This window comes from Dipodomys merriami, unplaced genomic scaffold, assembly GCF_024711535.1.
Source record: "Dipodomys merriami isolate MVZ:Mamm:240054 unplaced genomic scaffold, mDipMer1.0.p SCAF_2966, whole genome shotgun sequence".
Lineage (NCBI taxonomy): Eukaryota > Metazoa > Chordata > Mammalia > Rodentia > Heteromyidae > Dipodomys > Dipodomys merriami.
In genome coordinates, this window is record NW_027204455.1 from 1 (window position 1) to 27,991 (window position 27,991).

The 27,991-nt window shown below is 40.7% G+C and overlaps 1 protein-coding gene across 1 annotated transcript; it reads left to right on the plus strand.

Annotated features, from left to right (window-relative positions):
* Positions 1 to 117: 117 nt before the first annotated feature.
* On the plus strand, positions 118 to 25,598 carry LOC138839176 (transcription factor TFIIIB component B'' homolog; the record flags this gene model as incomplete). Its single annotated transcript, XM_070038781.1, has 12 exons — positions 118 to 310; positions 2,080 to 2,198; positions 3,100 to 4,186; positions 6,038 to 6,243; positions 8,404 to 8,626; positions 9,333 to 9,502; positions 10,967 to 11,174; positions 15,092 to 15,246; positions 16,363 to 16,564; positions 16,817 to 17,007; positions 18,968 to 19,355; positions 25,476 to 25,598. Coding segments are annotated over 12 exons (3,265 nt in total), but the record flags the coding sequence as incomplete, so codon positions are not given.
* Positions 25,599 to 27,991: the final 2,393 nt, after the last annotated feature.

The window sequence follows — 27,991 nt, forward strand, 5'->3', positions numbered from 1 at the left end:
TTGAGAATTTCCTGGTTTACTTATTGATAAAACCAGGGAGAAGGAAATACTGAAAGAGAAGCAACTTTGGTAAGTTTGATTAAGCACTGATTTTTTTTTTTCTCTTTGTGGTTCTAGTTTGAGTGAAAAAACTTGTCTGCAGGAAGATAATCAGCCAAAGGCTTGCAAACCTGTACGACCAATGCGGGGCCGATTACGACCAAAGCCAAATGTAGGGAAAGCTTCAGAAAGAAAAGAAATTATCACACCACAGGAAAAAATTGGGGACAATATAGAGAAGAATGGGAATGAATCTTGTGTTGATAGAGATGTAAGTACTTTGATTCTATTCCACATTTTGCTAAATAAGGTTTACCATAAGCCTCTTGACCTTTTAAAAACATCATTGCTATATAATTTGTGCTAACATACTATATTTGTGGTCAGTATCTCTTAGCAGCTTTGCTTATTTTAAAGTTTTCTAGTGGGGTTTTCTAGTGGTTTATTGGAGATAAGAGTCTCATGGAGTTTCCTGCCCTGGCTTTGAACTGTGATCCTCAGATCTCAGCCTCCTGAGTAGCTAGGATTATAGGCGTGAGCCACTGGCGCCCAGCCAAACTTATGCATTCTTGGGAAGTACTTTACTACTGAGTCACTACCCACCAATTCACAAATGGAGATAGGTAATTATGTGACTTATTACTGTTTGTCTTAAACAAATTTAAAAAGTTAAAAGCTTCCCACTAAAGCATAATTCTAAGAATAAGATTATGAATTTTGCTTTGGTTTTCTGTTTGTGGTGAATGGGAGTTTAATTCAAGGCCTTGCATATCCTAGGCAAGTACTTTACCACTATGCTACATCCTCAGCTTATTAGTATTTCTTCATGGTTTAATTCCTATGATTTATAATATAATTATAACAATTAGAAGAATTTGGAAAGATGAACCATGGTGTAATTCTGAGGATGAGACTGAAACACATGAGACTGAAGCATTGCTTTGTGGTTGGTCGGAGAACAGTGGAGGTGAAGACTTTGAGTATAGTTGGTGCCTTAGGGAGTTTTCTTACATACCTAAAGGGAAAGGCAAAAACAGAAACTTTAGAAAGCATTTTTTGGATATCATTTTATAATTATGAACTTCAAACTTTTAATTTTTTATTATATCCAATTAAATTTTTAAAAGTTTTTTATTCAATTTTTTTTGTTATACTAGGATTTGAATTTTATTCTTTTAGTTTGCTAGATAGGGGTTCTACCATGTCTTTTTATTGGAGAGGATCTTGGTTTTTTTACCCTGTGCTGCAATTCAATCATAATTCATTTACTTCTCCTGCGTAGATAGGATTACAGACATGGGCTGCCATGTCTAGCATACTTGTTGACAGGAGATCTCACTTGTTTTTATTTTTGCCAGTCCTGGGGCTTGAACTCAGGGCCTGGGCTCTGGGCCTGAGTCTCTCTGTGCTCAAGGCTCAAGCTAGCACTCTATCACTTGAGCCACAGTGCCACTTCGAGCTTTTTCAATTTATGTGGTCCTTAGGAATGGAACCCAGGGCTTCATGCATGGTAGGAATACCACTGAGCCACATTCCCAGCCCAGATCTCATCTTTTTAAATGTCACATTTATTCTCTTGATCTCTTACTCCAAGTAGTGCACAACTAGGGTTAGCTAAGTAACAATTTTCATTGAAGTTTTTCAAATTTACTTGTTTTGTTGTAAATTTACTTTTGGTTTTTGTATTCTGTGAGCATTGAGGATCATACCCCTTAAACAATACCCATAGTTCTTTTTTTTTTTTTTTTTGGCGGTTGTGGGGCTTAAACTCTGGGCCTGGGCGCTGTCCCTCAGCTCTTCAGCTCAAGGTGAGCGCTCTACCACTTGAGCTACAGCGCCACTTCCGGTTTTCTAGTGGTTTATTGGAGATAGGAGTCTCACGGTCTCTCCTTCTCTCCTGCCCGGGCTGGCTTTGAACCGCGATCCTCAGATCTCAGCCTCCTGAGTAGCTAGGATTACAGGCGTGAGCCACCGGCGTCCAGCTATACCCATAGTTCTTATGGTAAATCTAAAACAGTAACATTTTTGTTTGCTGTTAAGATTACTCCACAAACAACGGATCAGACCTGTAAAAACTTCCAGTGCGAAGATACCATATCAGAATCTGAGAAGACTAATGTACAGCCAGATGAGTCCAAAGATCTTAATCAGTATCTAAGGTAAGCATTACTTAATGGTCATGTAATTTTAACTTTTTTTTTTTTTTTTAGCAAGTCCTGAGGCTTGAACTTAGGGCCTGGGTACTGTCCCTGAGCTTCTTTTGGTCTACCACTTGAGTCACAGCACCACTTCTGGCTTTTTCTGTTTATGTGGTACTGAGGAATCAGACTCAGGGCTTCTTGCATGGTAGGAAAGCACTCTACCACTAAGCTATATTCCCATCCCCTAATTTTAAAGTTTTATATAAAGTTTTATGGCCCTCATTTTTGTTTTTTTCCTTTTTCTCCCTTCCCTCCCCTCCTTCCCTTCCCTCCCCTTCCCTCCCCTTTCTCCCCTCCCTCCCTCCCTCCCTCCCTTCCTCCCTCCCTCCCTCCCTCCCTCCCTCCCTCCCTCCCTTCCTTCCTTTCTGTTCTGAATTCATTCTTTCTTTTGGGCTAGTTCTGAATTCAGGGCCTGAGCTCTGTTCCTTAGCCCTTTCATTTAAGGCTAGTGCTCTACCAAGCCACAGTTGTACTTCTGGCTTTTTGGTGGTTAACTGGCCAAAATAATCTAATCAATATTTCTGCCTTAATTGGCTTCAAACCTTGAACCTTTATACCTAGACCTCAGCCTCCTGAGATCACTTTCTTCATCACTGTTTTGCTTTAACTTCCCTTTCTTCCTCCCTCCTTCCCTTACATTGATACATTTCTTCATAGTTAGAGTCTCCTTGTGCAGCTTACACTGGCCTTAAATATCCTCCTGCTTCAGTGTCTTGAATGCTGAGATTACAGGTGTGCAACACCGTGACTGGCTTTAATAGTTTGTAGTTTTAAGACTTCTTGTGTTTCCATAGTTATTTCTCATCCATCCTCTCAACTTTCAGTCTAATTTAAGATTTCTTTTTTATCCCCCCATAAGCATTCCAGAGGATAATGAAACAAATGTACTCAAACAAGTCTCAATTCAAAGGACTCTATTTCAGAAGCCAAAGCCAAATATAGGAAGAAGAAATGGAAAAAGAGAAATTTCCTCAAAGGGAGAGGTGCCAGAAGAAATTCTTGTCTCTCAAGAACTAACAGCAACTTTGAGAGAAACTGTAAGACTAGATACTTCACCTGGGGAGAAGGTACCAAGTACAACTGCTAGTACTAAGGAATTGGACTCAGATTTAAAAGCAACTGGAAGAAGTGACATCTCTCCCAGTGAGATCATTCCAGAAATGACTGACATCACTGGGGAAATGGAGACAGATTTGAAAGGAATTGAAAGAGAGATTTCCCCAAAAGAGACAGTACAGGGAATGATTGATATCACTGTAGAAACAGAGACTGCTTTGAGATCAGCTAGAAAAGAGGTTTCTTCAAAGGAGACAATACCTGAGTTGATTGATACCACTGAGGAAAATGACACAAATTTGGAAGAAAGTGGAAGGGAAATAGTTCCACAAGAAAGTGGCCCTGATGTAGACAAGCCTGTAATTGAGATGGAGATGAGTGTGAAAGAAACCGGAAAAGAGAGAACATCAGAAATGATTGTTACTACTAACAAAAGAGATTTAGAAGAAACTGAGGGAAGAGAAAGATCTGCACTGCTAAAGGCCCAAGAGGAGGCCAAAACTATAGATGAAATGAAAATATATTTGAAAGAAATCGGAGGAGAATCATCCCAAGGAGTAAAGGTATTAGAGGAGGCTGGTGTTACTGGAAAACGGGAAATTGATTTCAGTGAAACTGGAAAAGGAGACATTTCCCTGATGGAGATAGTATCAGGAAGGTTAACTGCCATTGAGGAAACTGAGGCAGATTTCAAAGACACAGGAAGAGAAATTTCTGAAGAGATCAATAGTACTAAAGAAGTAATGGCAGACTTGGAAGAAGATGGAAATATAGACATTTCTCCAAAGGAAAATGCAGCAGAGGAATCTGGTACTTCAAAACAAAATGAGACAAATGTATTGCAGAGCAGTAGTAGTGACTGCAGCCCTATGCCTTCATGTGATATGGAAGTATGTATTTTTCTCTTCTTTAAACATTTTTTTTTTTTTTACACCAGTCAGGGACCTGAACTTTGGGTCTGGGCGCTGTCCCTCAGCTCTTCAGCTCAAGGCGAGCGCTCTACCGCTTGAGCCACAGCACCACTTCCGGCTTTTTCTGTTTATGTGGTGCTGAGGAATCGAACCCAGGGCCTCATGCATGCAAGGCAAGCACTCTACCACTGAGCTACCTTCCCAGCCCTTCTTTAAACATTTTTGAGGCCTGGGAAGGTAGTTTAGTGGTAGAGTACTTGCCTAGCATGCATGAAGCCCTGGGTTTGATACCTAAGTACCACATAAACAGAAAAAGCTAGCAGTGGTATTATGGCTCAAGTGGTAGAGTGCTATCATTGAACAAAAGAAGCTCAGGGACAATGCCTAGGCCCTGAGTTCAAGCCCCATGGCTGACTAAATAAATACATAAATAAATACATAAATAAATACATAAATAAATTCATTGTGAAGCTGGTGGCTCACACTAGTTAATGCTAACTACTTAGGAGGCTGAGATCTGAGGTCACTGTTTGAGGCTAGCCTGGTCAGGAAAGTCTGTGACACTCTTATCTTCACTAAACTACTCAGAAAAAACCAGAAGTGTTGTATCCCAAGTGGTAGAACTCTAGCTTTGAACACATTGAAGCTCAGGGACAGAGCCAAGGCCCTGAGTTCAAGCCCCAGTACTGGCAAAAAAATTTTTTTTTTTGGAATACTTTTTCAGAGAAAAGTTGCCAAAATAACTTCACATTATTTCATGATTATTGCCCTTAAATTCAATAGCACTTAAAGTCTCTGAAAACCTAAAGTCTTCTTTTAGCCTGAATTTTGTGTTTCAGGATTGTTTAACAACATTTGTGTATGTGTACACACGTATGCACACACCCATATTCGGACTTAAACTCGAGATCTTGTGCACTTGCTTGGCTTTTTTTTCACTCAGAACTGGTGTTCTCCCACTTGGTCTACACCTCTGCTTCTGGCTTTTTGCTGGTTAATTGGAAATAAGTGTGTCATTGATTTGTTTGCCTGGTCTTTATTTGAATTGTAATCTTCAGATCTCAACCTCCTGAATAGCTAGTATTGTAGGTGTAAGCCACCTCTAATTTGTTTTCTTTAAAAACAAAGCAAACAGAAACTTAAATAGGTACTATTTCTCATGGCAATTTGGTGTTGGTTAAAGAAATACATAAAATTGGACTGGATATGTACTAACTTTATGAAGCTGGAATTATTTCTCTTGCCCATGGTTATTTCTGTTTCTCTCTTTATTTCTTTTCTTACTAACATTCTCTTCACTTAATAAAAATTACTTTTTCTTGACAGTTCCCTTATTTAAGTTCATACACTTGAAACTTTTTTTTTTTGTTGTTGTTGGTTATGGGGCCTGAGCTCTGGGCCTGAGTGCTGTCCCTCAGCTCTTTAGCTCAAAGCTAGCGCTGTACCACTTGAGCCACAGCGCCACTTCTGGCTTTTCTGCTTATGTGGTGCTGAGGAATTGAACCCAGGGCCTCATGCATATGAGGCAAGCACTCTACCACTGAGCCACTGTTCCAGCACCACTTGAAACATTTTTTAGGACTATTTTTCTAATTTTTAAAGTTTTTTAAAAAGATATAATGGGATTTATGGTTTGGAGTAATTATAAAATACAATATAAAAGGAAGATATTCTAGAGTTCTATGTTTTAACATTTGTAGTCAGTCTTACTTGAAAGTTAAAAAAACAAGCTTAACTTTTTAAAGGATTGTGTCTAGAAAATTGTAGGCTTTGGTTTGAAATGTTTATGAAAGTTGTGTATATTTAGCTTTACTTTGGTTTTTGCTTTAGAACATTAGAACTGAAGCAGCCTCGGTGATGTGTACATCTACAAAAGAGAAAGAAAGTTCTGAAAAGGAAGTGTCAAGTCATTTGAAGACTTTTTCACAGAGTTCTGGGCTTTGTGAAGCAAATCAGGTTGTACAACCTACAGATAATGCAGATCAGGTGGTACAACCTACAGATAATGCAGAACACTTGTCAGCGAGTAACTTAAGGTACAAGTTGGTGTGTGTGTGTGTGTGTGTGTGTGTGTGTGTGTGTGTGTGTGTGTGTGTGTGTGTGTGTGTGTGTGTGTGTGTGTGTGTGTGTGTGTGTGTGTGTGTGTGTGTGTGTGTGTGTGTGTGTGTGTGTGTGTGTGTGTGTGTGTGTGTGTGTTTAAAAAAAACTCGTTGGTGTGTGTGTGTGTGTGTTTAAAAAAAACTCCCCAATAAGCATTTATTTTATAAGTTTGAAAGTTACAGAAAGTATGTGAAGACTGACAGAAACTCTGTGTATGCATAAAACATTTCTCCTATTATTAGAATCTTACATATGGTAAATTTGCTATAATTAATGACCCAATATTAAAAGTCCACATAGGGGCTGGGAAGATGGCTCAGTGGTAGAGCACTTGCCTTGCATGCCTGAGGCCCTGGGTTCGATCCCTCAGTACCATATATGCAAAAATAAAAAAGCCAGAAGTGGCACTGTGGCTCAAGTGGTAGAGCGCTAGCCTTGAGCTGAAGAGCTGAGGGACAGTGCCCAGGCCCAGAGTTCAGGCCCCATGACTGGACCCCCCCAAAAACAAACAAACAAACTCCATGTATACATTACATAAATCATGTTTGCCTGGTAGTATTAGAAATTTTAAGATATTTTGGGTATACCAGGAGGGAGGATTGAGGTTATTCTGGCAGTTGGTAATGAGATTAACAACTACAAAGTTACATGTGATACATAGTCATAAGTCCACATGGAGTTTACAGACTGGTGTTTTCTCCTTCCCTCCCTCCTTCCTTCCCTCCCTCCCTCCTTCCTCCTCCTCCTCCTCCACCTCCGCCACCTCCCTCCCTTCTTCTCCCCCACAATTTCTTTTTTTTTTTTTTTTTGGTCGGTCGTGGGGCCTGAACTCTGGGCCTGGGCACTGTCCCTCAGCTCTTCAGCTCAAGGCGAGCGCTCTACCACTTGAGCTACAGCGCCACTTCCGGTTTTCTAGTGGTTTATTGGAGATAGGAGTCTCAGGGTCTCTGCTGCCCGGGCTGGCTTTGAACCGTGATCCTCAGATCTCAGCCTCCTGAGTAGCTAGGATTACAGGCGTGAGCCACCAGCGCCCGGCTCCCCCACAATTCCTTCCTTCCTTCCTTTCTTCCTTCCTTCCTTCCCTCCCTTCCTCTCTCCCCCCAATTTCTTCCTTCCTTCTTCCCTCCCTTCCTTCCTTTTTTTTTCTTTCTTGTCCTGTTCCTTGGGCCTGAACTCAGTGCCTGGGCACTGTCCCTGAGTTGCTTTTGTTTAAGGCCTAGTACTCTACCACTGGAGCCAGAATTCTACTTCTGGCTTTTTAGTAAGTTATTGGATATAAACTTTCCTGCCCTGGCTGGCTTCAGACATGGAACTTAAGATTTCAGCCTCCTGAGTAACTAGGATTACAGACATGACCACTGGTCCTGGCCCTAGACTAGTGTTTTCTTTATGCAAAAATTGTCAATGTAGTTCTGTTTATACCACTCACATTTTTTATTTTTATTTTTTTATGTTTTGCTGGTCCTGGGGCTTGAACTCAGCACCTGGGCGCTATCCCTGAGTCTTTTTGTGCTCAAGGCTAGCTTTGTACCACTTGAGCCACCTCAGCACTTCTGGCTTTTTGTGTGATTAATTGGAGATAAGAGGGTCACGGACTTTCCTGCCTGGGCTGGCTTTCAACCATGATCCTTAGATCTCAGCTTCCTGAGTAGCTAGGATTATAGGCGTGAGCCACTACTACCTGGTTAACCACTCATGGTTTTCAGGGGACCATCAAACACAGCAGTATTTTCTTTTTCTTAATTTTGTTGGTACTGGGAATTTGTCTCAAAATCTGCAGTTGCTAGGCAGGTACTTTACTACTTGAGCCATACTCCAGTTTGATTTATATTCCAGTGAAGAATGAGAATTACTAGCTGAGATCACCTTGGGCAAAAGCATGAAACCATTTTGCTTTTTTAATCTCAGAGTTGAAGTACTGGGAATGTGGTTGAAGTGGTTAACTGCTTATCTAGCAAGAGCAAAGTCTCAAGCACAACATTATTGCCCCTATTTCCCCCCTTGCCCCATTACATTTTTACTATTAATCTCTTAAGATTATCCTAAATTCCAATGTTTCAGTTCATCCTAAAGTTTTATAATCCTTGTTCCAAAAGCAAATCTCTTCCTCAAGAACAGAAGCCAGTTGAAAGTAAACCAGTACCAGTTGTGAGAAGTCGATTCAAAAGACCAAAACCAAACTTAGTACGAGCATCTTTAAAGAAAGAGACTACAGACTCAGAAAAATATTTGTCTGCAAAGAAGTCAGAAACACATGAAATAAAGACTGTTGTGGTACAGCAAGATGTTGAGCCAACTAATATTCTCTCTTTTCAACATGTGAGTGATAAAGTGGAATGTTTTGGGTTTTTGTGTTACTATGGTTAGTAAAATTTTCCAGGTTCCTGTAATGTTTACTGTGTTTGATACTGATCATGTGCTTACAGAAACTACATTAACAATATACCACAACATTAATGTAGTTTATTTAAAAATCTTGGATATGCAAGTATGTAGTGTGTTGTATTGTGGAAAGATTATTTAGGGGGCTGGGAAGGTGGCTCAGTGGTAGAGCGCTTGCCTTGCATGCCTGAGGCCCTGGGTTCGATTCTTCAGCACCACATAAGAAAAAAGAAAAAAGCTGGAAGTGGCGCTGTGGCTCAAGTGGTAGAGTGCTAGCCTTTAGCTAAAGAGCTGAGGGCCAGTGCCCAGGCCCCAGAGTTTAGGCCCACAACTGACCAAAAAAAAAAAAAAAAGAAATTAAAATTTATTTAGTTTTCCTATAGTAGTTTTGTCTTATTTCCAGTGTGTGGGTTGTCTTTTCTTTTTGGGCAGGCTTTTTAGTCCTTTACTGATTTACTGATATGTCTTTGGAGAATTCTTTAATTGCTCTCATAAATACCCTTGCTTATATATATCTACCTACTTCTTTGGCTGTTTCTGTGAGATGAATTTGTAGAAGTTGAATTTTTAGAAATTACATATATGTGACAGCTATGTGTACCCACCCTGGATGATGTTTTTACTTTTACTTTTTTGTCTCTAGGATTCTCTAACAACACCAAGAGAAAAAGATAAGTCAGTTCAGGAGGAGGAGGCTGAAATAGTGTCATGTACAGAGACCGGAAAGGATCCTTCACCTTCAAATTCTTGTGAAACTAAAGAGGAATCTCAGTTAACACAAACCCAGGAAAATGAATTAGTTATCTTTATGGGGTAAACAGTGATACTTCCCTGACAATCTAAAATAAGAAAGACTTGAAATTTATCTTTTGGCTCCCATACTAGGGTTTGAACTAAGGGTCTTGGTGCTAAGGGTCTTAAAGGCTGGTGCTCTACCAGTTGAGCCACAATGGGTTTTTGGTTAATTGGAGATAAAAAAAAAATACGTTAGTATATTTTAAAAGCTGATAAAAAGAATACTTCTTGGGGCTGGGAAGGTGGCTCAGTGGTAGAGCGCTTGCCTGGCATGCCTGAGGCCCTGGGTTTGATTCCTTAGCACCACATAAGCAAAAAGAAAAAAGCCAGACGTGGCGCTGTGCCTCAAGTGGTATACTGCTAGCCTTGAGCTGAAGAGCTGAGGGACAGTGCCCAGGCCCAGAGTTCAGTCCCCACGACTGGGAAACCCCCCCCCCCAAAAAAAAAAGAAAAAAAAAGAATACTTCTTTTATTATTTATTGGTGTACCTAAGATAGAAAATCACGCTAAATTAAGCACTTTCAATGCTGTGGTTTTTGTTTAATGTCAACAATTTTAAGATTTATAGACCACAATACATTCAAGTAGTATATATCAATATATATATAGATACGTCTATACCTATATGAAGATAGATCTATCTAGATAGATCTGTGTATTTGCTGTATATTCATTACTTTAAAAATTGATAAAATATATCTAATATAAAGTTTGCCAATTGAATTACTTTTAGCTATACAAACTATTGGTCTATTCATAGTCACATCTGTTCACATGATGAGAGCAATCATAGCACTTATCATCTCCAGAAAAACTTTTAATTTCTCCAAATTGAAACTCTTATCCATTATACTCTAAGTTACATTACCCCCTTTTTCCATTTTCTGGCAACCACCCACTATTCTCTTTTCTGTTTCTATAAATTTGATTATGTTAGGAGCATCATACATATTTATTGCTATTTTAAGAATTGAAGCAACTTTTTCCTTTTCTTTCCTTTCCTTTCCTCTCCCACTTCCCTCCTTCCCCACTCCTTCCCTCCCTCCTTCCCTCTCTCCTTCCCTCCCTCCTTTCACCCCCTCCCTCCTCCCTCCCTCCCTCCCTTCCTCCCTCCCTCCCTCCCTCCCTCCCTTCCTTCCTTCCTTCCTTCCTTCCTTCCTTCCTTCCTTCCTTCCTTCCTTCCTTCCTTCCTTCCTTCCTTCTTTCCTTTCTTCCTTCCTTCCTTTCCTCTTCCCTTTCCCTTTCTTCCCCTTTTTGCAGTTCTAGGAGTGAAACCCAAAGACTCACATGCTAGGCAAACACTCTAATTACTAAAATACATCCCCAGCTCCACATTAACTAATTCTATAAAATATTTTTGTAATCAGACTCTGTTCCTTAAGTAATTACAAAATATTTTCAGTGTACTAGGTGAAATTTAATTTTTTTTTAAATTGTAGTTTTCAGTGTTTTACAATCAATAGCTCCCTGTCCTTTTTCTAGGACTCAAAAACAAGATGATTTCCAACAAAAGACAAAGGAAAATGTTATCCAAACTGCTCTACCACTGAGAGGCCGGCTTCATAGACCCAAACCAAATATACGAAAGGCTAGACAGCGACAAATAATGGAAAAAGGTGAAGCTGAAGACAAAATTAAGAAAGAAGGAACAATAGCACAGAAAGATGAAATGAAGAAATCCCTAGCTGTGGTATGTTATTTTTATGTAATTAAATTGAGCCTTTTAATGCATATTAAAATATCAAGAGATAAGGAGTAGATAGATGGCTTAGACATGTAATCCTAGCTAGTTGGGAGGTGGAGATAAGGGAGAATTGAGGTTTGAGCTTAGCTTCAGAAAATGTTCTTATCTCAACTAGTATAGAGGACTATGCCTCTGATCCCAGCTACTTTGGAAAAAAAATAGGATTACTTCCCAGGCTGGCCTGGGCAGAACCTTGAGAACCTTTTTTTTCCCCCTCCAGTCCTGGGGCTTGAACTCAGGGCCTAGGTACTGTCCCTGAGCTTCTTTTTACTCTACCACTTGAGCCACAGCACTACTTCTGGCTTTTTTCTGTGTATGTAGTACTGAGGAATTGAACCCAGGGCTTCATGCATGCAAGACGAGTACTCTACCACTGAGGGACATTCCCAGCCCAAAAACTTATTTTAAAAGTAAAACAAAAGGGACTGGGGGATGTCAACTGGTAGAGCTCCTGACTTAAAAGAGAACCTCCTTACCCCAAATAATGAAGCTATTCATTCTGAAATGTCAGTTTAAAACAATATAATACTCCAAATATTGCCACATCTCACTGAGTCCATCATTAAGCACACATATGTACATATATCTATGTAAAGTTAAAGTCATCATATACATGATTTCTGTGTGCGTGTACACCTGTGTGTGTGTGCACATGCCAGTAGTGGGACTTGAACTTAGGGCTTAGGTGCTGTCCCAGATTATTATTATTATTTTTTGGGTCTGGTCGTGGGGCCTGAACTCTTGAACTCTGGGCCTGGGCACTGTCCCTCAGCTCTTCAGCTCAAGGCTAGCGCTCTACCACTTGAGCCACAGTGCCACTTCCCCGGCTTTTTTCTTTTTGCTTATGTGGTGCTGAGGAATTGAACCCAGGGCCTCAGGCCTGCAAGGCAAGCACTCTACCACTGAGTCACCTTCCCAGCCCTGTCCCTGATATTTTTTGCTCAATGCTACTGCTTTACCACTTGAACCACAGGTCTACTTCTGGCTTTTAGGTGGGTAATTGGAGATGAGTTTCACAGACTTCTGCCCAGATTGGCTTTGAACCTGGATTCTCAGATTATAGGTACCTAAATAGCTAGGATTATAGATGTGAGCTATTGTTGCCTGGCTACATGATGTTTTAACATCCTATTGATTCAAATGTTTTATCTCCCTCTTTCTTTTCTTTATCTCTTTCCATCCTCTCTCTCCCTTCTTCCCTTCTTTCTATTCTTGCTCATGTAATTGCTTATGTGGTGCTGAGGAATTGAACCCAGGGCCTTATGCATGCAAGGCAAGCACTCTTCCACTGAGCCACCACCTTCCCAGCCCCCCTTCTTTCTATTCTTTATCTCTTCTTCTCCCCTCTCTTCCCTTTTGAAAAATTAAACAAAAGTTGTTATAAAGGTGATTTTCAGAGGAGTTACAGTTCATAGGTCAGGCAGAGTACATCCTTTTTGGACAGTGTCGCTCCTTATCTTGCTCCTTTCCTCTTTGAGACTGGGTCTTGTTGTGCAGCATAAGATGACCTCAGATTCTTGATCCTCTTGCCTCAGTCATTTAATCAATTGTGTGTGTGTGTGTGTGTGTGTGTGTGAGAGAGAGAGAGAGAGAGAGAGAGAGAGAGAGAGAGAGAGAGAGAGAGAGAGAGATGTTTGAGAATTAAACTCAAGGCCTTGAGCTTGCAGTTGGTGATCCTCCACTTAAACTGTACCAGCTCTACCAAGTTTTTGTGGTTGATCATGGGGCTTGAACTCTGGGCCTGGGCACTGTTCCTGATCTCTTAAGCTCAAGTGAGCATTCTACCACTTGAACCACAGCACCACTTCTTGTTTTCTGGTGGTTAATTGAAGATAAGAGTCTCATGGCTTTCTTGCCAGGGCTGGCCTTGAACCATGATCTTCAGATCTCAGCCTCCTGAGTAGTTAGGATTACAGGTGTGAGCCACCAGCCCCCGGCTCTTCGAAGTTGATTTTCCTTTTTTTTTTAAAAACCAATCCTGGGACCTGAACTCAGGTCCTGGGTACTGTCCCTGCGCTTTTTGCTCAAGGTTAGCATTCTACCACTTGAGCCATAGCACTGCTTCTGCTTTTTCTGTTTATGTGGTGCTGAGGAATCGAACCCATGGCTTCATGCATGTTCCACTAAGCCACATTCCTAGTATTCTACCAAGTTTTTTTGGGGGGGCCTGGTGCTCCCTCAGCTCTTCAGCTCAAGGCTAGCACTCTACCACTTGAGCCACAGTGCCACTTCAGGCTTTTTTTCTTTTTGCTTATGTGGTGCTGAGTAATTGAACCCAGGGCCTCATGCATGCAAGGCAAGTGCTCTACCACTGGCCACCTTCCCAGCCCTCTACCAAGTTTTTTTTTTTTCGGGGTCTGGTCGTGGGCCTGAATTCTGGGCCTGGGAGCTGTCCCTCAGCTCTTTAGCTCAAGGCTAGAGCTCTACCACTTGAGCCACAGTGCCACTTCTGGCTATTTTTCCCCCTGCTTATGTGGTGCTGAGGAATCAAACCCAGGGCCTCATGCATGCAAGGCAAGTGCTCTACCACTGAGCCACCTTCCCAGCCCATCTACCAAGTTTTTAATAGATGTATTTGTTTTGGAAAAAAAAAGTTCAAGAGTGTAACCCCTAAAAATGTCAATTTCAGCCACCTTTTATTTTTGTGTCCTATTTTTTGTATATCAAGGCATAACCAAATAATCCTTCTTTGCTAGCTTTTTTGGAGATCATGGAGGAGAACACAGCTAATCATACCCTTTATCAAAGAATGGTTGTCTCTTGTACTAAGCATGCAGCTTTGGGAGACATGAACATGGAGTCGTGAGAGAGGAAGCAGCTACTGTCCTAGTTAGCCAGATCTTCAGAATCAATGCTGGTGTTCAGTAGGGTGACAGATGTTGCAGGCATATTGCAGTCATATCCTGAATCCTTATTTGAATAAAATAAGTCTAACAACCCATTAAACTTTTTTTTTTTGTTGGTCGTGGGGCTTGAACTCTGGGCCTGGGCGCTGTCCCTCAGCTCTTCAGCTCAAGGCCAGTGCTCTATCACTTGAGCTACAGTGCCACTTCCGGTTTTCTGGTGGTATATTGGAGATAGGAGTCTCACGGTCTCTCCTGCCTGGGCTGGCTTTGAACCGCCATCCTCAGATCTCAGCCTCCTGAGTAGCTAGGATTACAGGCGTGAGCCACCAGCGCCTGGCCCATTAAACTTTTTTTTAATGCTTGGACAGACCCAGAGTCTTGTCTTTTCTCTCCTTCCTTCCTTCCTTCCTTCCTTCCTTTCTTCCTTCCTTTTTTTTGTCGGTTGTGGGGCTTGAACTCTGAGCCTGGGCGCTGTCCCTCAGCTCTTGAACTCAAGATGAGCACTCTACCACTTGAGGCACTGAACCACTTCTGATTTTCTGGTAGTTTATTGGAGATGAGTCTCATGAACGTTCCTGCCCCCTATAGCTTTGAACTGCAGTCCTCAGATCTCAGCCTCCTGAGTAGCTAGGGTTACAGAGCCACCTGCTTCTGTCTAGACCCAGAGTCTTATGCATGCTAGCCACTGCGCTCTCTCATTGGGGTGTATAACCATCCCAAGCTACTTGTAATTTTTAACTTTGTAATTGTTGACATTCATAGAAAAGTGTTATGTAAACATGTCATTGCAATCTTTCATTGGTTATGCAGTTTGAATCTTAATTAAAAAAAAAAAACTAAAAACTAGTGGGCTACAAGTGAACCCCAGTGGTAGAACATTTGCAAGGCTCTGGGTTTATCCTTAGGACAAAAATAAACATGGAAAGAAAACAAGAAGGAAGTAAAAATGAATACTCTTTAATGATTGTAATATTATTGAAAGTAGACACTGCTACAAGAAAAGTTTTTGTCTTATAGTCAAATGCTGAAATTGACACTGAAATTGAAGTTGTATCCTCCAAAGTTTCTGAATGCAGAATGGATGAAAATGAAAGTCATGTGGTTCCTGCAGAAAGTCTCCATGTTGACAAGACTATTTTGGAGGAAAAAAATATTTTGGAGGAAAAGATAAGGTAAGGTTGCCTTTTTTTTTTTTTTTTTTTTTTTAACATCTAGTTGTGGGCTTGAATTCAGGGCCTGGACACTGACCCTGAGCTCTTTTGCTCAAGGCTAGTGTTCTACCACTTTGAGCCACAGTGCCACTTCTGTTTTTCTTGTGGATAATTGGAGATAAAAGTCTCATTTACTTTCTTAACCAGGCTGGCTTTGAATTGTGATTCTCAGATTTCAGCTTCCTGAGTAGCTAGGATTACAGGCGAGAGTCAACAGCTGTAGGGTTGCTTTTAATTAGAAAAACACAACACTTCAAAGATAAAGGTTGGGCTTTTGTGTAGCTGATTTTATGAATTTTATTCTGGATTAGGTCTGTGGTAGCAGAATAGACCTACTCTTGAGCCAGATCAGGTGATGGGACCACGTGTAAAGCTTATGCTTTGGAGCCCAGTTTAAGGCATTCCTTTAAAGGCCTACTGTGAAAGTTACTGAGGCCTGCTGGTAATCTTGGAGTATACAGTTATTTCTTTTTTTTTTAATTTTTAATTTATTATCTTTTATTATTTTTAATTAAAATTTTTTTTGGTTTATTTTTTTTTATTTTTATTGTGAAAAATACTGTACAGAGGGGTTACAATTACATGGGCAAGATAATGAGTACATTTCTTAGCAAGCATTGTAGCCTCCTCCTTTGTTTCCCTTTCCCTTCCCATCCTCCCTCCGCCCCCGTATACAGTTATTTCTTTGAAACTTAAAGTGACAGCCACAGACTAGAATGATTAAGTTACAGTAAAAAAGATTAATATTAAACCCATTCTTAGGCTATGCAGAAAAAAGAAGCTATAAAAAATTTTTCTAGAAGTGGAGTTGTAGTCCAATGGTAGAGCACCATTTTTGAGAAAAAAAAACCCAAGTGAAAATATGAGACACTGAGTTCAAGTCCCAGTACTGGCACAAAAAAATAAAGCTTTTTATCTTGTTCCTTTTGTATCAATGTATGGTTTCATTTCCCATGCTTGGGTTTATGATCAGTTTATATATAGTTCTTTGAACAATTTTATATCTAAAATTGCTTAATGTTATTACATCAAGAAGTTCTGATTTTGTTTTTCACTATGATCTATGCTTCATTCCAGATGTGAAGAAAATAAGCCATGTGTTCCTAGTCCAGCACAATTGATAAGAAGATTCTTCCAAAAGCCTAAGCCAAATTTGAGCAGAGCAAACAGTAAAAAAGGAGCAGGTATGAAAAAAGGCACAACAGATGAGAACAAGGTATGCAAACCAGAAGATAATTTGCTGCAGCAAGGAGATTCTGACACCCAGCTCCTTGTGAAAGTAAGTTCAGAAAATGTAACTTTATTGTTGGTGAACTCTTTTATCAGGATAATGATGGAAAACAAATAATAAAGTCAGTTTAGTTTTGTACTGGAAATATTTTTGTGAAAGCAAGTGCTTTCAATTATTCCAACAGTTTGGAAACTGTTCACATGTATATGTGTGTAAATTAGAAGATTCAACCAAACTGCTAAACCAAATTAATACAGAAATTGTCCCTGGAAATATTAGCTGTTTCTTCTTAAATTTAAGGAAAAGACAGAGATTTTGACCTCTCTGGAAGTTTCAGCAAGAAAAGATTGTGTAGGTTCTGAAGACTGTAGTTTGGCTCAAAAATATGCTCAATTAGATGTTGGACCATCGAGGAGTGTTGAAGAAGAAACTGGAAAAGATAATTCTGTGTCTTCCATTGTTAAGGAACAACATCTCAGTAAACCTACCAGGTAACACTTTACTTAACAAACAGAATATGAAGTAAATTTTTATTATTCCTTATGGATAGCCTACCTTAATAATAGAGCAAAAAAAGAATATGGCTTATGGAAATGGAGGCAGCTATTTATTTATTTATTTATTTAGGGTCCTGTCGTGGGGCCTGAACTCTGGGCCTGGGCGCTGTCCCTCAGCTCTTCAGCTCAAGGCTAGTGCTCTTCTACTTGAGCCACAGCGCCACTTCCGGTTTTTTTCTTTTTGCTTATGTGGTGCTGAGGAATGGAACCCAGGGCCTCATGCATGCAAGGCAAACACTCTACCACTGAGCCACCTTCCCAGCCCCGAGGCAGTTTTTTATTTACAAATCTTGTGTCTTAGTACTTCTGGTGGTACTGAGCTTTGAATTCCTTGTCTTATATTTGCTAGGCAAATGCTCTACCAACCCTTTTTACTCACAGTATATTTTCTTTTTACTCACAGTGTTTTTCTAAAGATCTCTGTGTTCATGCAGGCTGGTCTTAATCTTCTATTTATGCTTTCTGTATTGTAGGGATGGCAGGCATACTACTGTTTCCAGCTGTTTTTGGTTGAGATTTAGTCTTAAGAACTTTTTTGCCCAAGCTGGCCTTGAACTGTGATTGTTTGGATCCCACCCTTCTGAGTAACTGGGATTAGTGGTTTGAGTCACTTGCACTCAGATTTTACCTTTTTTTCCCCTCTCTTTTTCTGGTGGTTTATTGGAGTAAGTCTCTATGGACGTTCCTGCCCCAGCTGACTCTAAACTACAACCCTTGTATCTCAGCCTCCTGAGTATCAAAGATTACAAGTGTGAGGCACCAATGCTTGGCTACTTTTGACTCTTTTTTTTTTTTTTTTTTAAGTTGGTTGTGGGGCTTGACCTCTGGGCTTGGACACTGTCCCTTAGCTCTTTAGCTCAAGGCAAGCACTCTACCGCTTGCCACAGTACCTCTTCCGGTTTCTTAGTGGCTTATTGGAGATAAAAGTCTCATGGACTTTCCTGTCCTGGCTGGCTTTGAACTGTGATCCTCAGATCTCAGCCTCCTGAGTAGCTATGATTACAGGCATGAGCCACCAACGCCCAGCTGATTTTTTTTTTTTTTGTCAGTCATGGGGCTTCAACTCAAGGCCTGGGTGCTGACCCTGAGCTTCTTTTTTTGCTCAAAGCTAGCACTGTATTACTTGAGCCATAGCGCTACTTCCTGCTTTTTCTGTTTATGTGGTATTGATGAATTGAACCCCGGGCTTCATGCATGCTAGGTAGGCAAGCACTCTCCTACTAAGTCACATTCCCAGTCTTTTAGATATAGCTTCCACATATAAGTGAAAACATAATTTTTTGTGTGTGTGTTTTTTCAGGTTTTAAGATGTCTTCCAATTTTACTCATTTTCCTGTAAATGTCAAATTTTCATTTTTCTTTATGGCTGGATAATATACTAATATATACAGATATAAACACACATATATACATAAACACTGTACTTTATCCTTTTCTCTGTTACTGGACATTTAAACAAATTTTTTTGCAGAAAAGGTAGGAAGGGTGAGAAAAAAAGGTAAGGAGAAAAAAGAAGAGATTGTTGAAATTTTCATTTTATTGATCAGAACTGAAATTTTACAATAGCTGTTTTTTTGTTTTTTTTTTTGCCTCAGTCCTGTGGCTTGATCTCAGGGTCTGGGTGCTGTTCCTGAGCCTCTTTGTGCTCAAGGCTAGTGCTCTACCACTTTAACCACTATGTCACATCTGACCTTTTCTGAGTAGTTTATTAGAAATAAGAGTCTCATGGACTTTACTGCCCAATCTGTCATTGAACTGCCATCCTCAGTTCTCAGCCTCTTAAGAAGCTAGGATCACAGGTGTGATCCACCAGTGTTTGGCAGCAGTTTGGTTTTTATTAGAAGTATCCTGGTGCATATGTGACAGTAATTTATTATTTTGCTTAAACATCTAGTCATCCACAACCATTGAAACGATCAAATTACTCCAAAATTATTTTGGATCAAAAAACAACGACCTCTTCTGCATCTGAGTGTGAAATAGATCATAATGGGAAGAGAACACATAGGAAGAGCAAACCAAATGTCACCAAAGGGCGAGGATCAAAACGAATTCGAGGTAAGACTGCTAAGAAGGAACCTAGAGCTTCAAAGTCCATGCTGGTGACTCTTCGAGCTTCCCAGGAAGAGGATGAAGATGATGCTGAGGATTTTGAACCTTATTATGAAGAAGAAACCTATCATCTTGCCCCAGAAGAATTAAACAAAGCACCAGTGTTTGTACCTGTTGGTCTCAGATCCCCTGAACCTGTTTCTGCTCAGATTGAGGAAACAATGGAAGAGGTAGTTTGTTTTTTGGAATCCTTGTCACTTTAACATACTTGTTTTTTCTTTGTTTTTCTTTTATTAGGTCCTTACTTCTCTTCTAGTGATTACTAAGATTTGAAGAGTTGATTCTCTATATATTGCCACATGTAATTGATTTGGGGACTTAATGAATTAAGGAAACAATAGTAGTAACTGTGTATAATCTGTTGTGGTAACTTAGACCTTTCCATAAAGGCTGAGCAAGGGACTCAGTATAACAATATATTTGGATGTTTCTTAATCTCTCTCTTTCTCTCTCTCTATCTCTCTCCACTCTCCGCTTCCCTCCCTTTTTTGATATTCAGGTTTGAACTCAGGGCCTTTGTCCTTGTGGCTGGAATTCTACTTCAGCCATACCTCCAGTTATAGTTTTTCCTAGTATTTTGGAGGTAGAGTCTACCAAGTTTTTCTACTCATGCTGCCCGTGAATCATGATCCTTTGAGTCTCAGCCTCCTGAGTAGCTAGGATTACAAGAGTGAGCCCACTGATGGCTGCATAGTCTACTTTTTTATATTAATCTTATGTTAACTTTATATATATTTTTTTAGATGTTTTCTTCCTTGATTTGTTTTTTAGACATTGGCTTATCATATAGTTAGTCTGGCTTCAAACTTATTATGTAGCAGGCTGATCTGAAAAATACCTGGCTAGTGGTATTATCTGTAATGACCTCAGGCTAAGTTTTGACCAGCAGAGAAAGTAGAGGGGAAATATACTTCTTTCTTTCCTTTTTAAGGTGATGGTAAGCAGAACATCTCTATTCCCAGCTACTCATGAGGCTGAGATCTGAGAATTATAGTTTGGATTACTCTAGGTTGACAAATCTGAGAGAGTACTGTTTGCAGTTAATCACAAAAAAGGTGGGAAGTGAAGGTGTGGTTCAAGTGGTAGATCACACCAGCCTGGGTATGGGTGGGAGAGCCAAATAAGAACAGTAGGCCTGGAATTCAACTTCCAGTCTGGCACTCTCTCCCTACCCTGGATAGGTGTAAAAGAAACATAAAATTTACTATATGAATCAATTTTAAATGTATAATTCAGTGCTATGTTCATCACCACCTTGTCCACATAACTCTTCATACTCCAAAACTAGATTCTGATAATAAAGCACCATTTCCCCCACACCCACTCTGTAGACCTTAGCAACATCATTGTAATTGGTGTATGTATGTGTGTGTGTGTATTGTGTGTGAGATGTGCTGGGACTAGAATTCTAACTTCAGGCCTCTCACTCTCACTTGACTTTTTCTTTCATGATTGGCACACTTCCATTAGAGCCCCAATTCCATTTTGGCTTGTCTTTGCTGGTTAACAGATAAGTTTTGAGGATTTGTCTATTCTGACTGATTTTGAACTGTAATCCTCAGATTTCATTCCCTTGAGTAGTTAGAGTTTCAGTTCTGAGCCACCAGCACCTACTTGCCACTCCTTAATTTTTTTTAAATTTTTTATTTTTGTTGGTCATGGGGCTTGAACTCTGGGCCTGGGCACTGTCCCTGTGCTCTTCAGCTCAAGGCTAGTGCCACTTTTGGTTTTCTGGTGGTTAATTAGAGATGAGTCTCACAGACTTTCCTGCCTGGGCTTGGGCTGGCTTTGAAGCATGATCTTCAGATCTCAGCCTCCTGAGTAGCTTGGATTATAGACGGAGCCACTAGCACCTGGCTCACTCTTAATTTTTTTGAGTTTGAATTGCCTGCCATGTAAATAAATGGAATCATATAGAATTTGTCTTCTTTGTGACTCCCTTATTTTGTGTAGTATAATATGTTAAAGGTTCAATTATAAATATCCTTTGGACTATCCTTCCTAATTGAAGGTGGTATTTTTTTTTTTTTTTTTTGGGTTGGTCATGGGGCTTGAACTGTGGGCTTGGGTGCTGTCCCTGCACTCTTCAGCTCAAGGTGAGCACTCAGCCACAGTGCCACTTCCGGTTTTCTGGTGGTTTATTGGAGATAAGAGTCTTATGGTCTTTCCTTCCCGGGCTGGCTTTGAACCACGATCCTCAGATCTTAGCCTCCTGAGTAGCTAGGATTACAGGCATGAACCGGCACCTGGCTCTCAAGGACTTTCCTGCCCCAGCTGGCTTTGAACAGTCATCCTCAGATCTCAGCCTTCTGAGTAGCTAGGATTACAGTGAGCCACTGGTGCCTGGCTTAGGGTGGTATTATAGTCATGTGTGCACATGTGTGTATATCATATTTTTTACCCCTTCATCCGGCAGTAGACACCTGGCTATTTCAAATAATGCTCTGAACATGGTAATAATTTATTAATGTTGGAATATATCTATATCTATGTGTAGAATTGTTCATTTATTGGCAAGATTTCCCCCATCTGGGGCTTGAACTTAAGACCTAAGCGCTGTCTCTGAGCTTTTGTGCTCAAGGCTAGTCTAGCCCTGCCCCTTGAACCCCAGCTCCACTTTGGCTTTTTGTGGCAAATTGACTTTTCTGCCCAAGCTGGCTTTGAACCATAATCCTTAGATCTCAGCCACCTGAGTAGTTAGGATTATAAGTGTGAGCCACTGGTGCCTGGCTATATGTATGTTTTTTACAAAAGTATTTTTTTCCATTGAGTGTTCAAGGATTCTATTATTTCATATCCTTATCAATAGCCATTATTCCCCTCCCTCCCTCCTTCCCTCCCTCCCTCCCTCCCTTCCTTCCTTCCTTTCTTCCTTCCTCCTTCCTCATCCTTTTTTGGAATAATTTTTATTGTCATTAAGGTGATATATAGAAAGGCTACCATTTAATAAGAGTTTTTCTCTTTTTTGCCAGTCCTGGGCTTAAACTCAGGGCCCAGGCACTGTCCCTCAGCTTCTTTTGCTCAAGGCTAGCACTCTCCCACTTGAGCCATAGTGCCACTTCCAGACTTTTCTGTTTATGTGGTACTGATGAATCAAACCTAGGGCTTAGGGTCTGCTGGGCAAGTACTCTACCACTAAGCCACATTGCCAGCCATGTTTCCTTATTCTTGTGTTCTAGTATTCCCACTTTTTAATTTCAAAGTTGGGCTGGGAAGGTGGCTCAGTGGTAGAGTACTTGCCTTGCATGCATGAGGCCCTGGGTTCGATTCCTCAGCACCACATAAGCAAAAAGAAAAAAGCCAGGAGTGGCGCTGTGGTCCAAGTGGTAGAGCGCTAGCCTTGAGCTGAAGAGCTGAGGGACAGCACCCAGGCCCAGAGTTCAGGCCCCACGACCGGACCCCCCAAAAAAAAAATTTCAAAGTTATCTGTTTTGCTTCATGTTGTAATCACTTTTTTTTTAGGTTGGTCATAACTCTGGCTTGAACTCTGGGTCTGAACGCTGTCCCTGAGCAATTCAGCTCAAGGCTAGCACTCTGCCGCTTAAGCCACAGCACCGCTTCCAGTTTTTTGGTTGTTTATTGGAGATAAGAGTCTCAGGAACTTGAGAAAATGGCATGAGCCACCAGTGCCTGGCTCATATGACACTTTTTTTTTTTTGGTCGGTCCTGGGATTTAAACTCTGGTCTTGGGCGCTGACCCTGAACTCTTCAGCTCAAGGCGAGCATTCTACTGCTTGAGCCACAGCACCACTTCTGTGTTTCTGGTGGTTAATTAGAGAAAAGAGTCTCACAGACTTTCCTGCCTGGGCTGGGTTTGAACCGTGATCTTCAGATCTCAGCCTTCTGAGTAGCTAGGATTACAGGCATGAGCCACTGGTGTCTGGCATATGACACTTTTTTTTTTTTGGGTCCGGTCGTGGGGCCTGAACTCTGGGCCTGGGCACTGTCCCTCAGCTCTTCAGCTCAAGGCTAGCGCTCTACCACTTGAGCCACAGTGCCACTTCTGGCTTTTTTCTTTTTGCTTATGTGCGTGCTGAGGAATCGAACCCAGGGCCTCAGGCATGCAAGGCAAGCGCTATACCACTGAGCCACCTTCCCAGCCCATGGCATATGACACTTTTATGTAAGAATTCATAATAATTTCTGTATCATTTAAAACAATCATGAGGTACCTAAGATAGTAGTAGTGATAACTAAAGAAATGCTAACATAAAACAGTTTATATAAGGAGTAATAGAATGGCTAATGACTGGAATCCTAGCTACTCAGTAGGCTGAGATCTGAGGATTGTGGTGCAAAGCCAGCCTAGGCAGGAAAGTATATGAGATTTACTTCTCATTAACCACCAGAAAACCTGAAGTGGTGCTGTGCCTCAAAGAGGTAGAGTGCTAGCTTTGAGCAAAAGAGCTGAAGGTCAGTGCCCAGGCCTCAAGTGCAACTCCCCAAGACCGACCTTAAAAATAAAAGCAATGGATTGTCCCAGTCTTTTGTATTTTGCAAGTGGAAATCAAAACCTACCTTTGTTTTATTCATTGTTAATAATAACACATTAAGTGTTTTAAGGTAATAAGTAGCTGACTTTTTCTTATTCCTTCCCTCCTTCCTTTGTGTGATGCAGAGGTTTGAACTCAGGCCCTAGAAATGTACTGAGCAGGCACTTTACCATTATTTGTGTCAACTTGGTCTAAATTCTTTTGTTTATGCTTTTTATAATAGCTGGGATGGCAGGCACATTTAGCTCACTCAGCTTTGAGATGGAGTGTTGAGAACTTTTTTCCTGGGTTGACTTCAAATGACAGTACCTCCTAATCTCAGCTTCCCACAGCATCACTTTGGTTTTTTGGTCATTAAGTGGAGATCAGAGTTTTCATGGATTTTCCTGCTCAGCCTGGCTTTGAACCATGATCCTAAGATCTGAGCTTCCAGAGTAGCTAGGATTACAGACATGAGTCATTGGTACCTGGTTGAAAATATTTTAAATCATTGGAATTTTCAAATATTTTTGAGTCTGGGGCTGGGAAGTTGGCTCAGTGGTAGAGCGCTTGCCTTGCATGCCTGAGGCCCTGGGTTCGATTCCTCAGCACCACATAAGCAAAAAGAAAAAAGCCAGAAGTGGTGCTGTGGCTCAAGTGGTAGAGTGCTAGCTCTTGAGCTGAAGAGCTGAGGGACAGTGCCCAGGCCCAGAGTTCAGGCCCCATGACTAGACCCCCCAAAAAAATATTTTTGAGGCTCATTGGACAGTAGTAAAAATTTTCTCTTTGTGTCTGATGTATCAGAATATACACGTGTTACTATAATATATGTTTTGAAGCAAGATTGTGGGACTTGATTTTTTTTTTTTTTGGTCGGTCATGGGGCTTGAACTCTGGGCTTGAACACTGTCCTTGTGCTCTTCAGCTCAAGGTGAGCACTTTACCACTTGAGCCACAGTGCTACTGCTGGTTTTCTAGTGGTTTATTGGAGATGAGTTTCACGGACTTTCCTGCCTGGGCTGGCTTTGAACCGCAATCCTCAGATCTGAGTAGCTTGGATTACAGGCGTGAGCCACCAGTACCCGGCGAGACTTGATTTTTTTTTTTTTTTACTTCTAGTTTCTACCAATAATGTAACATTCTATATTCCTTTTTTATGTTAATATGGTTTATAGGAGCCAAGTGGTATGTGCATATTTTAGGAAATAACAGCAATATCTACTTAGCTGCCCATTATGTGACCTTTGACTATCAGGACTGGTACATGAAGAGTATTGTATGAACCTACTGTCATAGATGTCAAGAATTATGCAAGCATTAGGGTGTGGGAGTGGATTGTTATCTCTATTAAAGTATTTATGACAGTGTATAGTTAGTTGATTGTGTGTTTCTCTTAAATTGTGAGTTCATTGAGGAGAGGGAGCAATCAAACCCATCTTATGGGGTATTAGTTCCCTGTGCCCATATTCCTAGTTTTCAGAAAGCACTAGCTAACTTTTAATAGATGGAACAAAAAATTTGAGGCAGAGTAAAAACAAAGTGGGGAGAATGGATGATGAGGTTCCAGGCACTAAGGATTAGCCTTAGAAATTTGTTACTGGTAATAATAGTCACAGACCCCTAAAAATTCTTAAACATACTACTTTTGCCAAATTGTTGTCAATTTAAACTACTTTATTTCTCTTTCGAAATTTTAAGTGAACGTATTATTGCTTCATCTTAATGTTCAATGTTTTGCAGTTGAAAATGAGATTGTATCCTGATGTGTATAAAATGAAATCATAATGAAAATGAAATTATAAACCTTCATTTTGACAGCTTGAAATCACAGAGAATGTTGCAGATGTAGGATGTGTAACTGTTGTTGAGCAGCAGCTTCCCCACATGGATGTGACTACCCAGGAAGTGAAGCAGGGAAAAGATTTGTATACATCATCATTTGTAAGTATCCATTTTAATGCTTTTCATTCTTTGCTTGCTTACTTTTAAAAGACTAATGGAATTTCTGATATTTTTATGTTTTTCTACCAGATAATGTTTCTCATTGTAGGGAGCTTTTAATAGGAAGATAAAAAATTTGCCCATTTTTTTTAATGTTTAAGTCTGTCCTTCCTCCCTCCCTTCCTTCCTTCCTTCCTTCCTTCCTTCCTTCCTTCCTTCCTTCCTTCCTTCCTTCCTTCCTTCCTTCCTTCCTTCCTTCCTTCCTTCCTTCCTTCCTCTCTCTCTCTGTCTGTCTGTCTTTCTGTCTTTTTTTCTCTTTCTCTTTCTTTTTGAGATAGTATCTCTCTATGTAACTCAGGCTGGTCTTGAACCTATAATCTTCTGAAGGAAAAGCCATCCCATTCCTTTCTTCTACCTTGTACATTTGTTGACTGCTGTTTGTCATTTTGTTAGTTCTGGGCAGGATTATTCCAAACTCTGCATGTATTGGCTTAGGCTTTCTCATATTTGTGTCTTTTCAGGGATACCAGTCCCATTGGAGTAGGGCCAACCTGAATACAGTATTATTCCATCTTAACTTGACTACATTTGCAAAGATCCTTTCTATAGTTACAGTACATATAGTTAAGATTTCAACATGTTGAGGGTTAGTTATTTGCTGGTCCTGGGGCTTGAACTCTGGGACTCTACCACTTAAAGTACAGTGCCACTTCTGGTGCAGTGGCAGCACTGAACATGGATGTGCAAGTGTCTTTACCATAGTCTGACTTCTAATGTTCTTTTTTTTTTTTTTTTTTTTGGGTCCGGTTGTGGGGCCTGAACTCTGGGCCTGCGCGCTGTCCCTCAGCTCTTCAGCTCAAGGCTAGCACTCTACCACTTGAGCCATAGCGCCACTTCCGGCTTTTTCCTTTTTGCTTATGTGGTGCTGGGGAATCGAACCCAGGATGTCAGGCATGCAAGGCAAGCGCTCTACCACTGAGCCACCTTCCCAGCCCTGACTTCTAATGTTCTATACCCAGGAGTGGTATATCTGGATCATAGGGAAGTTGTATGTTTAGTTTTTTAAGGGAATGAATAATTTTTAAATATTGCTGGATCCTGTTTCTTTTCTTTTCTTTTTTTTTTTGGTGCCAGTCTTGGGCTTAAACCTCAGGGCGTAGGCACTGTCCCTTAGCTTTTTTGCTCAAAGCTAATGCTCTGCCACTGAGCAACAGCTCTTCCTCTGGCTTTATGGTGATTGATGGGAGGTAAATCTCACAGACTTTTCTGCCCTGGCTGGCTTTGAACTGTGATCCTCAGACATCAGCCTCTCGAGTAACTAAGTCTAAGGAAATGAGCCACTGATAGCTGGCTGTTTTCTTTCTTTCTTTCTTTTTTTTTTTTTTTTTTTTTTGGGTCTGGTCATGGGGCCCAAACTCTGGGCCTGCACGCTGTCCCTCAGCTCTTCAGCTCAAGAGGAGTGCTCTACAACTTGAGCCACAGAGCCCACTTCCGGCTTTTTCTGCTTATGTGGTGCTGAGGAATTGAACCCAGGGCCTCATGCATGCAAGGCAAACACTCTACCACTGAGCCACCTTCCCAGCCCTTTCATTATTTTTTTTTCTTGGATGATAATAGCTGATTTATTTATTTATTTTTTTGTTCTTTTTTTTTTTTATAGTGAAAATACCATACAGAGGGGTTACAATTACATGGGCAAGATAATGAGTACATTTTTTTTTTTTTTTTTTTTTTTGTTGGCCGTGGGGCTTGAACTCTGGGCCTGGGCGCTGTCCCTCAGCTCTTCAGCTCAAGGCGAGCGCTCTACCACTTGAGCTACAGCGCCACTTCCGGTTTTCTGGTGGTTTATTGGAGATAGGAGTCTCACGGTCTCTCCTGCCCAGGCTGGCTTTGAACCGTGATCCTCAGATCTCAGCCTCCTGAGTAGCTAGGATTACAGGTGTGAGCCACCAGCGCCCGGCTTATGAGTACATTTCTTATCAAGCATTGTTGCCTCCTCCTTTGTTTCCCCTTCCCATCCCTTCCCATCTCCCACCCCCCCTTCATAATTTTTTTCTGTTAGTATTTTATTGAAGTGAGTTTTAATGTTTTAAATTATGTTAAGTAGCTGTACAAAGGTTTTAGTTCAGTAAGTTAGATTGTAAATATAATACATCTTGATCAATGTTCACCTCTTCTGTTGTTTTCCTCTCTTAATCCCATCCGTACTGTCAAGTTACATAGTTCAGCTTATCATCTAATATATGTTGACAATAATAACTATATTTACCCAGTCTTCCTTTCTCCATAATCATCTTCTCTTGGAAACTCCCCCCTCCAAAACAACAACAACAACCATGTTTTAGCTATCTGGTATTCATTTTGTTAAACTATTTGTTAGTTGTTCAGAGGAG